Source organism: Cornus florida, unplaced genomic scaffold (assembly GCF_030987335.1).
Source record: "Cornus florida cultivar Cherokee Brave unplaced genomic scaffold, ASM3098733v1 CherokeeBrave_3.0.0_Hap2_Chr02, whole genome shotgun sequence".
NCBI classification, from domain to species: domain Eukaryota; kingdom Viridiplantae; phylum Streptophyta; class Magnoliopsida; order Cornales; family Cornaceae; genus Cornus; species Cornus florida.
In genome coordinates, this window is record NW_026775572.1 from 7,426,334 (window position 1) to 7,442,772 (window position 16,439).

At 36.5% G+C, this 16,439-nt stretch overlaps 2 protein-coding genes across 2 annotated transcripts; one reads left to right on the plus strand and one right to left on the minus strand.

Moving 5' to 3' along the window:
• Window positions 1-1,022: 1,022 nt before the first annotated feature.
• Window positions 1,023-7,928, plus strand: LOC132293388 (ABC transporter B family member 1). Its single transcript, XM_059790850.1, has 10 exons — window positions 1,023-1,817; window positions 1,948-2,002; window positions 2,132-2,307; window positions 2,397-2,597; window positions 2,726-2,985; window positions 3,071-3,387; window positions 3,598-3,821; window positions 5,021-5,394; window positions 5,537-6,251; window positions 6,476-7,928. The coding sequence occupies exons 1-10, from the start codon at window positions 1,341-1,343 to the stop codon at window positions 7,751-7,753; spliced, it is 4,077 nt and encodes a 1,358-aa protein (XP_059646833.1). The 5' UTR covers window positions 1,023-1,340; the 3' UTR covers window positions 7,754-7,928.
• A 1,941-nt stretch (window positions 7,929-9,869) lies between these two features.
• LOC132293390 (uncharacterized) lies at window positions 9,870-16,439 on the minus strand. The gene is made up of 4 exons (XM_059790851.1): window positions 16,171-16,439; window positions 15,904-16,012; window positions 15,752-15,814; window positions 9,870-10,209 (listed from the first exon to the last, which is right to left on the minus strand). Exons 1-4 carry the CDS (start codon window positions 16,253-16,255, stop codon window positions 10,107-10,109), a joined length of 360 nt encoding a protein of 119 aa, XP_059646834.1. The 5' UTR covers window positions 16,256-16,439; the 3' UTR covers window positions 9,870-10,106.

Sequence of the window (16,439 nt, forward strand, 5' to 3'; positions counted from 1 at the left end):
GTGGTTGTTATATATATATATACATATATATATATATATGCATACATATATATTTTCAAGGATTCGCTGTCAAGTTCTGTAAAGAATCAAGTTCGGAGGAATCCCCAGATTTGACCACGATTTTCTGACAAATTAGCCAAATTCTGCTTAAAAAGTTGGAGGATTTTGGACAAAATGTAGTGGAGATTTCATCATACTCGAACTGTTTCTAATTATCAAAGGACGCAATAATTGAACTTGGCACTTTAATCTCTAGCTGTTTTAAGGATAAAATCAGTACTAGTTATTTACCCCCAAACAAAACTGAAAATTTTAAGGGTTTCTTCTTTTCATGAAAGTTGTGAAATCAAGATCATAATGAAAGGGGAAAAAAAAAAGTAAAAATACAAAGACTTGATGTAAAACCTTCTTTCACCGGCCGCCGGGGAGGGGGGGTAATTTTTCTTATTTTTAATTATATACCTATAAAATTTTCACTTTATCCTCTCTAAAATTACACTAAATTCAGTTTCCACTTAAATTCTTTTTAAGTGTTTTCTCACCTGCACCACAAATTTTAAGCTTTTGTTTGGTACGTGTTTTGTTTTAATCCTTAAAAATATATATATATTTTATTATATGGTGTTTTGAATGATAATAAAAAACATGTTTAGTAATATCTATTTGATGCAAAAAAAATTAAAATTAAAAAATAATAATAATAAATTAAAGCAAAATCATAAAAATATAATAAGTATTTGATAAAAAATAAAAATAAATAAATAAAGTGTGTAGATTTTACCAATAATAAAACGCGGCCACAGTCTGTATATAAAGATTTACCAAGGATTAAAAAAATTCAAATTATATTCGAGTCACTTCACATGTGTACCATAAACACATACACCGGTTTGGGTTAAAAATGGGACTTTCTTCTACAAGCTCTAACAATTTAACTTCTAAAAAGAAGCCAAATGCTCTACATTTTTTAAAGAAAGAAAAAGAAAATACTATATGGTGTAATACTTAGAATATAATTTCAATCGCAATTCGAACAAGTTTTGGTCAAAAACCCAACTTTCACACAGTATTCTTTGTCGGGGCGAAAGTTCTCTCTTTTTCTCTCTCTAATTCTTCTCTCTCTAGGCTTCTGCTGTGTGTGTTTTGCACAAGAAGCAACTGAAGAAACCACCCGACTGTGAAAAAAAAAATTCCACAGTTTGTTCCCGCTTCGAGTTATGTCGAAGAAATGAGAGTAAAATCTAGAGAGAGAAGTGAAAAAGTTGCAAGAAAAACCGAGCTCCAAAGTTTTAGAGAGACAAAGATAAAGAGGTTTTAATTTGTCTGTAATTGCAAAAGCAATGTCACAAGATTCTGAGGAGATTAAGACGATTGAGCAGTGGAGATGGTCTGAAATGCAAGGTCTTGAACTTGTGTCACCTCACTCTGACACCTCCTTTAAAACCAACCCAACAACAACAACAAACCACCAAGAGAACTCATTTAAAGCCAACCAAACAACAACATCGACAACAACACAACCAAATATAGCATCATCAACACACACAGTCACAGAACAAGAACAAGCAAAGGTGGGTGAAGAGAAAATGGAGGTTTCTCCAGGAAAGAAGCCTGGTTCTGCTCCACCCTCATCTGGGTTTGGTGAGCTTTTCAGATTTGCAGATGGGTTGGACTATGTTTTGATGGCAATTGGGTCTGTTGGTGCCTTTGTCCATGGTTGTTCTTTGCCTCTGTTTCTGAGATTCTTCGCCGATCTTGTTAATTCTTTTGGGTCGAATGCCAACAATATTGATAAAATGACACACGAAGTTATAAAGGTGTGTATTACATATACACACACACACACACATATATATATAATTCCTAATTATATTCATAAGCTTATTGTTATGGTTATTTAGATCTCTAGGCTACTGATAATGTTCATTTTTCTTCCTGAATTTGCAGTATGCATTTTACTTTCTTATAGTTGGAGCTGCAATATGGGCGTCTTCATGGGCGGGTGATTTCTCTCTCTCTATATATATATATGGAATGTAGAATCTACAATCTTACCATATGGGTTTTGATTTTGGGTGTCAATTTGTGAGTGTTTTTTACTGAAATTGGAAGAAACTCAAACTGGTTGCAGAGATTTCCTGTTGGATGTGGACAGGAGAGCGGCAATCGACGAAAATGAGGATCAAGTACTTGGAGGCGGCTTTGAACCAAGACATTCAATACTTTGATACAGAGGTCCGAACGTCGGATGTTGTTTTCGCCATTAACAATGATGCAGTGATGGTTCAAGACGCCATTAGCGAGAAGGTGAAGAAAAGAGGAAGAAACAAACTTTTGATGTTTTTGCTAATTAGTGTCTGAATGGGTTTCTTTATTTATTGTTTTAATTGCTGCAGTTGGGTAATTTCATACACTATATGGCAACATTTGTGTCTGGATTTGTTGTGGGTTTCACTGCTGTGTGGCAATTAGCTCTGGTCACACTTGCTGTTGTTCCTCTCATTGCTGTAATTGGGGCAATTCACACCACCACATTAGCCAAACTCTCTGCCAAAAGCCAAGAAGCTCTGTCACACGCCGGAAACATTGCAGAACAGGTGACAGAAGTTGATGATTTCTAAAGTTTGTGTATTTCCTTTTTGTTGGGGGACTGAAAATGGACTTGATTCATAGTAAATTCTCTGTTTTCTCATCTGGGCAACGCCCATTTCAATCCAAATTGCAGACAATAGTTCAAATTCGGACGGTTCTGGCATTTGTAGGTGAATCAAGAGCACTTCAAGCCTACTTGTCAGCATTAAAGGTTGCTCAAAGAATCGGTTACAGGAGCGGATTTGCAAAGGGAATGGGACTGGGAGCGACTTACTTCGTTGTCTTTTGCTGCTATGCACTTCTGCTCTGGTATGGTGGTTATCTGGTTAGACACCACTACACTAATGGAGGACTTGCCATTGCCACAATGTTCTCTGTTATGATTGGTGGATTGTAAGTACTCCTGTTACGCTAGTCCAATTTGTTGTTATCTCCTATTGAAGCTCATTAGCTCAACGATAATATCTTTTGGTTGCAGAGCTTTAGGACAGTCGGCTCCAAGCATGACTGCATTTGCCAAGGCCAAAGTTGCAGCTGCAAGAATCTTCCGTGTAATCGATCACAAAGCGAGTGTTGATCGAAACAGTGAATCAGGTTTGGAGATGGACTCCGTTACAGGACAAGTAGAGTTGAAAAATGTTAATTTCTGCTACCCATCAAGGCCAGAAATTAAAATTCTTAACAATTTCTCTCTAACCGTCCCTGCCGGAAAGACCATAGCTTTGGTTGGAAGCAGTGGCTCAGGCAAGAGCACTGTGGTTTCTCTGATTGAGAGATTCTATGATCCTATATCAGGTAACGTTACAGACAAATATCATTCTATTTGATAAAGTGATGCTATATACGGCTACAGAATTAATATATTTTATAGTAGATAGAGTAAATGCATGTCTGCTATTAGAAGTTATTTCTGCTGCTGAGTTCATGTAGTCCATGTGGGTATGTTTGTGCATAATTGTGTTAGTTACAGAATGAAATTTTCTGTTAATAATAGAAGCTATGCAGGACAAGTTCTATTGGATGGGCATGACATAAAGACAATAAAGCTGAGATGGCTGAGGCAGCAAATTGGGCTTGTGAGCCAAGAGCCTGCTCTGTTTGCTACCACCATTAAAGAGAACATACTCTTGGGCAGGCCTGATGCAACTCTAGTTGAGATCGAAGAAGCTGCCAGAGTTGCCAATGCACATTCATTCATTGTCAAACTTCCTGATGGCTACGACACGCAGGTAAGCTAATTCAAGACATTAACTTAGCATTATTGGTAAAGCAAATGGCAATCAGCAACCTTACAAGTTATTTATATGTACGTTACATGGTTTGATTTATCCAGTTTAAGGATCTCAAAAGAGGCATTCCAAAATTTAGAGTCAATCGATTGGTTAAAATAAAAAAATAAAATCCTAAGCAAATAATTGGTTGGTAAAATTATATAATAAAAGAGTGGTTTGCGAAGGTTGGGAGGTTCGGTTGGTTAGTATCTGTAAGGTGAAAATAGTCATGAATCTTGAACAGAGGAGGGGCCAAATTTGTTAGGTTTTTAGTGGTTTCTAATTGCTAGTTTTATATACTACTAAACTTGATGGCTTATTTAGTCAACAAACAAACCCAACCATTTTTTATAGTCAGTGTGGGGAGGTGTTTGGTCATGCATTTAAAAAAGCTACAGTCAACACATCATGTGCAGGTGTAAATTGGGATTTGTATATTCATGCAGAAAGAAAGACATATAAATGAAATAGAATTGAAGATATTAAAATGGAGGGCCTGTAAGGTTCGTCAATGATCATATAAATAAGAATAACCCCACAAGGGCAAGTTGGAAAAACAAAAACGATGGAAAGTGAAGAGCATCTAGGGTACGTTGGAAGGTTTTTATAATAAGAACAAGACAAAATTTATTAACTATGACAATTTATGGAACTCACAGTAGGTAGAAGGGGGTCCCGGGTTTACGGTGAGGACGAAATAGATGACGATAAATTGACATGGAAAGTCGCAGACAATGGGTTAGAAACAAAAAAATTAGTTAAGGAAAATTTGGTCAAATGTGAAGTAACTTTTTATTTCTAATCAGAAAACAAATCTCTCTGATTGTCATTGTTTAGGGGAGGTATGCCTCTTCTTGATAGCCATGTACTGAATTGTTTTATCTTCAACACAGTCATCTCACTTAGATTTACTCCTTGTATCATGCTTTAGATTAAATGACATCCTTTGTCCAATTGCTATAATATTTATAAAAGGAAAAAGAAAGAAAGATAGAAATAACTTGTCTCAGTTCCAATCTAATTTTGTTATAGGAATCCAAGTTATCATTTCTTTTCCAGTGTTTTCTCGGGAACTAAATGGATGTCATGAAACTTTTGGGGGATTGATGAAATCACAGTTAAACATGCAATAGACTAAAACCAATTGAAAATGGCAGGTAGGGGAGAGAGGATTGCAACTCTCAGGTGGGCAGAAGCAGAGAATAGCTATAGCAAGGGCAATGCTGAAAAACCCAGCAATCCTGCTTTTAGACGAGGCAACAAGTGCATTGGACTCGGAATCAGAAAAGCTAGTACAAGAGGCTCTTGATCGATTCATGATTGGGAGGACAACACTTGTCATTGCCCACCGCCTCTCCACCATCAGGAAGGCTGACCTTGTGGCTGTACTCCAGCAGGGTAGTGTCACTGAAATTGGAACCCACGATGAGCTATTTGCCAAGGGAGACAATGGTGTCTATGCCAAGCTCATCCGATTGCAAGAAATCGCTCATGAAACTGCTCTCAATAACGCCAGAAAGAGTAGTGCAAGGTAACTTCACCAACTTTAGATATCCACTATGAAACCTCAAAATTTTGTTGTATTATTCGTATTCCTAAAAATCCTGAAATCATGATGCAATGTTATACGCTGAACTGATCGTCTGTTGCTTAACACGGTTCTTCCTTTGCAGGCCTTCTAGTGCCAGGAACTCAGTAAGCTCACCAATAATTGCCCGAAACTCCTCATATGGTCGATCACCATATTCACGCCGGCTATCTGACTTTTCTACTTCTGATTTTAGCCTCTCCCTGGATGCCTCACACCCCAATTATCGACTTGAAAAGCTTGCATTCAAGGAGCAAGCTAGTTCCTTTTGGCGCCTTGCAAAAATGAACTCTCCTGAATGGGCTTATGCTTTAGTTGGTTCTATAGGCTCTGTTGTTTGCGGCTCCCTCAGTGCCTTTTTCGCTTATGTTCTGAGTGCTGTCATGAGTGTTTACTACAATCCAGACCATGCTTACATGAGCAAAGAAATTGGAAAATACTGCTATCTTTTAATCGGGGTTTCATCTGCTGCACTTCTTTTCAACACACTACAGCATTTCTTCTGGGATGTCGTGGGAGAAAACCTAACAAAACGAGTGAGGGAGAAAATGTTGACAGCAGTGCTGAAAAACGAATTGGCATGGTTCGATCAGGAAGACAACGAGAGCTCTAGAATTGCAGCCAGACTGGCTCTTGATGCCAACAATGTTAGATCAGCCATTGGAGACCGCATTTCAGTAATCATGCAGAACTCGGCTCTCATGCTAGTTGCCTGCACTGCAGGGTTTGTTTTGCAGTGGCGCCTGGCCCTGGTCCTCATAGCCGTCTTCCCAGTTGTTGTAGCAGCCACTGTTTTACAGGTTTGTTTTTTCAGTCCTTAAAACATTCATATTGATAAATCATGGGGAAGCCAGTGGCAAACTGTTACATTAACAAAATGAACATTATTACCAAACTAATGTGTTTATAATGCTTCTTGAAAGTCATATATTATGTAATCTAGGTCAAATGCAGAGAATTTTGTCGCACTGCTACAGTTTGAATCCTAATATTTACTTCTTTTTTTTTGTTGTATTTTCAACAGAAAATGTTCATGAAAGGTTTCTCGGGGGACCTAGAAGCTGCACATGCCAAAGCCACACAATTAGCAGGTGAGGCTGTGGCCAATGTAAGAACTGTCGCTGCCTTCAATTCAGAATCCAAAATAGTCAGTATTTTCTCCGCCAACCTGCAAAGTCCACTACGGCGTTGCTTCTGGAAGGGACAGATTGCTGGAAGTGGATTTGGGATAGCACAGTTCTTACTTTATGCTTCCTATGCTCTTGGTCTTTGGTATGCCTCCTGGCTCGTAAAGCATGGGATCTCTGATTTCTCAAAGACAATACGAGTTTTCATGGTCCTAATGGTCTCTGCCAATGGTGCAGCAGAAACACTGACCCTGGCCCCTGACTTCATTAAGGGTGGTCGAGCCATGAGGTCAGTCTTCGACCTCCTTGACCGCAGAACTGAAATTGAGCCAGATGATCCAGATGCCACCCCAGCACCTGACCGCCTTCGAGGGGAGGTGGAGTTCAAGCATGTAGACTTCTCTTATCCCTCTCGCCCTGATGTGCCAATTTTCCATGACCTAACTCTTCGTGCACGAGCTGGCAAGACTCTTGCCCTTGTAGGTCCTAGTGGGTGTGGCAAGAGCTCAGTCATTGCCCTTATTCAGCGATTCTATGAACCATCGTCTGGGAGGGTCATGATTGATGGGAAGGACATTCGAAAATACAATCTCAAGTCAATGCGAAGACATATTGCCGTTGTCCCTCAGGAGCCATGCCTCTTTGCTACAACCATTTACGAAAACATTGCTTATGGGCATGAGTCTGCAACTGAAGCTGAGATCATTGAAGCAGCAACTCTGGCAAATGCCCACAAATTCATATCATCATTGCCAGAAGGTTACAAAACATTTGTTGGGGAGAGGGGAGTTCAATTGTCTGGGGGACAAAAGCAAAGAATTGCAATTGCCCGCGCTTTCATTAGGAAGGCAGAGCTAATGCTGCTGGATGAAGCCACAAGTGCGCTTGATGCCGAGTCCGAGAGGTGTGTACAAGAGGCTCTGGAGCGTGCTTGCTCAGGAAAAACCACAATTGTGGTTGCACACCGGCTATCGACAATAAGAAACGCTCATGTCATTGCTGTGATAGAAGACGGAAAAGTGGCAGAACAAGGTTCCCACTCACACCTTCTGAAAAACTACCCTGATGGGTGTTATGCGCGGATGATACAGTTACAAAGGTTCACACATGGGCAGGCGGTGAATATGGCATCAGGTTCAAGTTCATCAGCGCGCCCCAGAGAAGATGAGGACTGAGAAGGCTAGTGAGGGGGAAAAGAAAAGAAAAGAAAAGAAAAAAATCCACCACTAAAGAGGAGTATAGCTCTTATACTCCTTGATTATTTTTGTTTTCTGTTTTTGGTATAGTTTAGTTTTATGTGTATTATCTAAATTTACCATAGTATATGTCCTCATTCTGATTGATCTTCTAGTTTTCTTTTTCAATCTTATTCTTGATTCCCTAATGAGAAATACTTTCTTGAAATTGATGTAGATATATGTATCTATACATCTAAGTAAATTAAAGAGAAAGCAAATAGTGTCTGCAATAGACATTAACAAACATCACCATCTAGCATCTTAACAATTAATGGAAGAGAATCAGAGATGGGATATTAGGCGCGGCAAAGCCCTGGACCATATATTGAGTTTCCGACAAGATTATGCATCGCAATCTATACATGATGGACTGAATGGTGACAGGATTGAAACCTGTGGATCTTGGTTGTGTCTGGGTATCATTGTGTTTAAGATGACAGCGATTGTGGATGTAGAAAAGGAAACAACAACATTATTGAGTTGGGTTCACGGGGTGGTTGCGCATGCAAACGAGCCTCAAAAAAGACAGATGACAACATCAAATAACTGATGAGTGAAAAAGAAACAGGACAAAGGGAAGGGAAAGGAAAATAATCATTCATATAAACCAAAGGGAAGGGAAGGGAAAGGAAAATAATCATTCATATAACCTTATGCTAGTGGCTGGTTGTGGTTGTGGTTGTGGTGGTGGAGTTGCATGAAGAAATGGTCATGGAAAATGACAGGAATATGATGTTTGATGATGGGTTCTATTTGTGTGGGTAGGCCCTGCCTTATCTCTTTATTATTTGTAAGGATGTGAGTGGCGCCATTAACGGATTGGTTTTATTGGCACCAGTGGTGATCAGTGAATAATTTCTTGCATCTGCATTGAAAGTGAAGACTAGCATTCGACACACAATAACACCTACCTTTGTATATAATATATATATATATATATATATAAGTGATAATTTACTAGTTTTAATCTCTCATTGCTTTGTGATGGATGCTTCTCAATTAACAAGGATTTCCATTTTAGGTGGACATTTGACTTTGAGCTAGGGTTTGTTAGTAACGACTCTTATCGTAGTTTAAATAAATTAAAGGTTATTATCCAATGTCGGTCTAATCCGATACGATGTTGCAGATGACCTAGACCCAATATTATTCCTGCGCAATGCCATTGTTGGATCATGATTTTATTTTATTCCAAATATATATTTGTGTGTGTATATTATATATCAACCTGTATTTTATTCCAAATACCATAGGAGTCGTTTAGGATGTTGAAAGAAAGACCAGAGACAGACTTCTTAGGTTGATTTTTCCAATACTAATCAAATCAACAAGTACCGAAAATTCAGCAACATAAAACTTTAAACTGTTATTCAACATTTCAACTAAAATGCAAGTTGTAGACTTTTTATAATCTAAAACCTAACAATAACCATGAAAACGGACACGCTAGCAGGGAGTGAACCCAACTAATATAAATATAAATTTTTATTTGTATTAATTAAATCAATTATAGAGCTTTAATTAATTTTTAATTATTTGCACTAAAGTTACTTGAGATAGAAGATGGAGCCATTTGAATATAAAAACTAAATTATAATACATGAAATTACTCTCCTATCTTATACATTTGTTTATTAGTGTTTAGTGAATTTTAAAGAAAAAGAAGTGTCCAAAATGTGTAGATAAAAATTATTTTAGAAGTGCTCGTGCTTCTAATAGCCTAAAGCACAACCCCAAATTGAGGGGAAAATTAGCAACAGCACATTGCTTCAGTGAACAGCAATTTGCCAATAAAGCAAAACAATATATGTTCCCTATGATAACTGGGTTCATGAATTATGGTCAACAAACAATATGGGCTGCAAGACACATTGATCCAAGTTTCATGATTACCTTATCCAATGCGAAGAGTATTTCCGCGGCCGAATCCACTTTGAATTTGATAAATGCATTGCTTGTGAAGTATGTGTTCGCGTATGTCCTATAGATCTACCAGTATTCGCAGATTCTACAAACACTGGTGCTTCAAGGTATTTTAACATGCATTATACCGTGACAAGATAAACACATACATTGAGTATACTGGGCAGAAATTTGATTTGGAACTAGCTGGTCTGACATGACTTTTAACTGTGACAAGATATAGTCTTCTTTCATAAGGGTAAGGGTAACGCGAAATATCACTTTTACAATACCATTTTAAACAAAAATCTTCCAGTATCAAGAGACTAATCCGCAGCTCACTTAACATGCATAACATTTATCCATAGAAGAACCAAACGCCGGAAGCTCACATCGACATTAGTTTTGGACCATTGTCTGGCATCCCCATCCCAGCAGCTACATCGGCGTCAAGTTGAGTGTGTGGTGCAGGACCCATCATTTGCTTCACACTGCATCAAAAAAGTGGTGTCATTTAATATCCTATCCACTTATGTATAATATATGAATGCGAACTAGGGAAATATATATATATGTGTGTGTGTGAATGCATAAATGAGAAGGTGAAGATGGCAAACCCAGGCCTTTGAGACATGAACCCAGGATGGATACAAAATTACAAATCATATTTCTAGCGGAAAATTACTTAAAAAAATTTTAAAAAATTACTATTTCTCACAGGAAATTAAGTTGATGAAAAGAAAAAGGGAAATGTAAGGTGGGTTCTTTTTCCAAGGAAAATCGATATTCTGACTGATGAGCACAACCCGATTCCTCCCTTATGGGATGACAACAGCAGAAATAGCATGTTATCCTTGTGGTTTTGAGCTCAATTGGCCAAAAAAGGTTAACACAAGATCTCCATAAAGAGCTACCACCCCACATGAAATACAATGTAGCAGAAAAGTTCTCCAAGCAAGTCTGGGGCCTGATTGTATTAGGAAATTTCCAAGATCCTTTCACTTTCAAAGGTTTACAAACATGCTGTGCTTACCACCGCCAGCACAGCCACTCCTACCAACCACCCTGTATGGAACTAAAACTAGTAAGAACGCATTTTTTTTAGTGTTTCATTGGCCAAGGAGATCACCAAGCGGATTTCACTACGAACTACTCCTTTACTTTTAGCACCTCCTGCAAAGCTACAACTATTACTACTACAATTCCTCCTCACTCCACACGTGATTGCAACAGCAGTGACTGCAGTGTTCAAACCCTTCACCTTATAATTGAGTATTCACCCACTAAAGTATGATTATTAGAATAAAAGGGGCATGAATTCGCCATTGAGAATATCAAGATCCTTCATTGGGAAAACCTTTTACTCAGACTGGTCACTGGTATCTGCCCCATGTGGACTTACTTAAGTGCTTCTTGTTCCAGTAGTAGTATCACCTCTACAATGACTACTACTAGGAGGTTATCCAAATGCTTTTAGGCTCAATCAGCCAATATTTTTTCACCTATGACCTATGTGGAATCACTTGAATGATTTCAATCCCAGTGGTAAACTAACTTAAGCACTACTAGGAGGTTATCCTAATGCTCTACGCTCAACCAGCCAATACATCCAAGTTAATTTCACCGCCACTACCCACCTAACACAAAATTGGGGAAATGCTGAAACTGTAGTCTTCCAAGTCATACTAGACAAGAAGACTACCAATAATATTTAATTACTACCTAATTTGGGTCTCATGAAATATTTTCTTGGCATTCAAGTACGACAATCCAAAGGAGAAATATGGATTTCTCAAGAAAAATTTATTGAAGACTTGCTAAAGAAGTTGAAGTGGTCTCAGCACTTCATCGATTTTAGTTGAAGTAAACGATTGCTCTCTATCGATTAAGGGGAGTAAGAGGGCCACGTGAATTGATCTTCTTCATTGTGCGATATTGAGTATGCTCAATCTCAGTATGCTAACACGAATCTCTATCGGCTGTAATCTATCCCATCATTCTTGTCTCCCATAGTTACTACTAGTACTAGTACTACAAGTGCTTCTAGGCCAAAATTGGCAATGAGATTACCAAGATCATTCAGCAACAACTACATCAATAAAACTAATAGCTATATTTTTATATTTTTTTTATAAGTAATAAAACTAATAGCTATATTTTTTTATTTTTTTTTATAAGTAATAAAACTAATAGCTAATACTTTTATACAGTTTAAATTGTGGACTAAATGTCATGTGTAATGGACATTAGTAACAGGATGCAGATACAAAAGTGATTATTTTTTGGGTTGCAATGACTCACTAAACACCTACTGATATACATGATTTTACCCTATAATTCCACAAAATCATGTTTCTAATGATTTTCTCAGCAAATTTTATTCAAACTGGTAACAAGATTCAATATTGATCATGAATTATATAAAATACTGGTTTTTGTATCACTACTGGAAAGATATATGTAAAATAATAAATAAATAAATAAAAACTCTCTTTCTTTCATTCTTGAGAATTTCGTGACTGCAAATATTACTATTATATATATATATATAAATAAGAAATAAGGATTACTAATAAATAACTAATATGTCAAAAAATATTCTTATAGTCTCAATATAGCACAAATACATAATACATTGCACCAAATATCAAAAATCTGAAGAAGTCACAAAACAAAAATAAGCAATTTCATAAGAAGTGCTAACTTAAATAACTAATATATCAAAAAATATTTTTAATCTCAATGTAGAACAAATACATAATACATTGCACCAAATATCAAAAAGCTGTTGAAGTTCCACAACAAAAATAAGTAATTTCATAAGTGCTAACTCATATTATAAATTAATCTTTCTCGAGGTTTCGGGGTGAATGGAATTGCACAATTAGATCTCACTTACAAGCATTGATTTTTAAGCTTGGGGAAGTACATTTTCAATCTTTAAAAGTCTTATTTAGTTAAATTCCGCACTTCTAAACTAGAAATGTTTTATTAGAGGTTTACAATTGCGAAAAGACAGAGATATTGAGCAAAAAGTTTTTTCATGATAATAGACACCAAAAAGGCTGCAAAACACGTAACCACAGCGTCACCTGTATCACAACTCACGGGCCAAAGAAGTCACATGCTCAGGCCCACTACCACTACATAGTAGCCAGCAGGCAAACTCAGGCCGCCATCCCCATTTCTCGTCCTTTTCCTTATCAAAGCACTATCTTAGCACAAATATACTTGAAAATGGTCCAATTAAAAGAAAATTTAAAATATAAACAAGTTTTCCAGTTTCTTAAGAAGCCTTATCACTTCTCACTTCAAACCTTCCATATCCATGTTACAACAAAACAATCGCATTGTGTCTAAGATAGTCCTATGAGTGTCCAGACCATGTTGCCTACATATTGCTCAAGTGTTAGAGATCAAAATGGAATATATACATATATGTATATATAATCATTTAAACTCAAGTATACCATCACGCTTTTCACTAATCTTCTACTCGAGTTTCAAAAGGGTTTAGAAGAATTTTTGCAAGAGAGGCCCTCATCGTGACAAAATTGGAAAAAAATATTTCAAGGAAACACCTCATAATTCTAGTAAGATTTGCATCTCATGCAACAATTTGAAAACATGTGCATGTCTCCTGCAAAATTATGAATCAAAATTACAGACAAAAAAAAGTTACTATTTTTCGCATCAATAGGCTGTTTGAGACATCATGAAACAACTAAACAAGGCCAAACTAACGTGCATAATGAAAATCAGATCTGTAAAAAACCATGTTATATTGATTTACAAAAATCCAATTTTCTCCCTTCTAAATCCCGACTTGAACATCCATACTTCTTTCATGCATTTTCTGAACAAGTTAAATTCAAAAAGGGTTAGGTTACCTCAAGCGTCCAGACTTTGGACGCCACAAGGTTTTTTTCTCTTATTATTAGTTTCCACTTTGGCTTTCCTATTTTGAATCTTAGAAATATTTAGAATGTCGAAAACTATCCAGAGCGTTATACCAAATACAATTCTTATTAAGTTGTTAACTAGCAATGACATAAAAGAAATAGCAAGACACTAAAACCATAACATGGGAAATGTTAAGCATGATAAGCTGATGTAAAATACAATAATCCTCATACGCACAACTCAATTAAATGTTAAGTTCCATATTCTTAATGTTATTTGGATTGGCAAGTAATCCCACACGATTAAAGCTACAACAACAATAACAACCCTTGAGCCCAACTACTTGGGGTCGGCTACATGAATCCTATGTTTCCATTCCGTTCTATTTAAAGTCGTGTCTTTGGTCAAACCACTTGCGATCATATCCTTCCTTACTAACTCTATCCATGTTAATTTTGGTCTTCCTCTCCCACTAGTATTACCCTTAATGTGAACTATATAACTCTTCCTAACTGGCGCACTAAAAGGTCTTCTTTGCAAATGACCAAACCATTTTAACATATTTTCTCTCATTTAATCTCCAATTTGTGATACTTCAACCATCTCCCAAATTGTATCATTTCTAATCTTACCGCACATCCATCTCAATATTCGCATTTCTGCCACACTCACTTCATGCATATGTTGTTTCTTAATTGTCCGGCATTCTGTGCTATAAAGTATGGCAGATCTAATATCTATTAGATAGAACTTCCCTTTCAATCGTAAGATAATACGTAAATCACAAAATATACTAGATGCACTCCTCCATTTAACCCATCCTGCTTTGATTCTATGATTAACGTCATCTCCAATTTCTCCTTCATTATGAATAACTGAGCCTAAATAACAAAAATACACACTTTTTGTAGCTCTAGATTCTCAATCCTCAATACATCCTCATTTGTATTTCTATATTTACTAAAGTAACATTCCATGTATTCAATTTTATTTCTACTTATCTTAACCCATTTAATTCTAAAGCTTCTATGTACACCTGCAATTCGGTATTAACCCCACACAACTAAAGCTAAAGCCTTAAAATAAATGCACCCATCAACACTAAAGGTTCAACATCAAATATCTATCGTTCTTAAAACCTTGATGGCATCATAGCCCTCTTATAGTAAATCGTTAAAACCAACCCAATATAATATTCAACTCTATCATTCTTCACTCTATTTACAAAATCTATCATGCTCATTAGTATTTTCATATTTTTATATGGACATGTATGGAGAATGTCAAACCTAACAACAACAACAACAAAAATTAATAACACTATAAATTAGATTAAATAGTTCCTCTGCCGGGTTGAGTTTGGGCAGCCAAAATGCCATTTGGATCCCCAAACATGGCCAAATAAGCCATTTGGCTACGCATGAAATACATTGTGATTAGGTAGCCAAATCACCTAGCTTTCTAAACATGTTCTTCTTCGCCAGTTTAATTTTAGGTTTACTTATTTAAAATATTTCTTTTTAAAATTTTAAATAATAAAAAAATAAAAAAGGTTTCGCAGTAGGGAGGAGTTACTACAGATCATTAAGGTGTTAAAAGTGCTTAGAGCCTCCAAAGGTTTTTTCCTCTTACTGCATTTACTAGTATTTATTGTACTTGGATATTTGGGTATATATTTACATTAAGTGTGAAGAGTCGAAGGGAAAGACAATTTATTAACTAATAACAATATAAAGAATCAAAATTTTCAATAATATATGTTAAATCATTAAATATCTAGACATTTGTATCTAGTTGAATATGTATTAAGCTTGCGCTCTACATACACTTTGGCCCTTACTATTATATCAACATCTTACACTAATACATTTATAAAGGCACTTTTAAAACAAAGCAGTACAAAGACACAACACAACCGGCTACGCAGTACAACTACTTTTCCCATAATCAATTCTGCAAAATTTACTTTTCCTAAATCCCCAAATATTGCTATATAAGATAAAAGTCCTTTAAACTCTACCATATTCTAGTAGATAAACTATAATCAATTCTCTAAGTATTTTCGTACGAAGCTTTCCAATATAAATTGACAGTAAAGTCAGTGAATCCGAAAAATAAATAAACATATACCGCTTCTTGTGTCGTTTTGTCTTGAAGTGCTCATCCCTCACCGCCACATTCGCAAAGTACCGACTAAAAAAGATAAACGAAAAAAATTAAACAGCTAAAAATCGCAAAGAAAAAGAAAAACAAAACAAAATGAATACAATAAAAATAATTACTCGCAGTGCAAACAGTAATATTGGCCCATTCCGGGAAGATCTTCATCTACAGGCAATGGTTTCTTATCTTCATCTCGCTTCTGAATCTCCTCATAAACAGCATCGTCACGTGATCGATTCCGCGACAGTAAAGAAAATACAACGAAGATGGAAATATATATATATGACGAGAAAATCATTAAAAAAAATAAGGATGAAACTTTGAGAAAGTGAGAGAATCTGAAGAATAGAAAAAAGAAAATAAAATGAAATGAAATTGAAGGATATCTTTCACAAGGAATTTGGTACGACGAGCCGTCTTGTGAGACAACCTTCTCTTCTTGACCTTCCTGTGTGGACACTTTCCTCCCATTTTTCTTCAGTACTTCGAGAGCTGGGTCGTCTTTCCTGCAACTGCAAAATTAGGGTACCAAATTTGAACAAGAAAAGGTAGGGTTTGTGCAAGGTAGGGTTTTATGTTTTATAACTTTTATGGTAATTACATTCACATCGCCCGTGAGAGGTGGTGTCCTAGAAATAGGTCTTTTACTTACGCT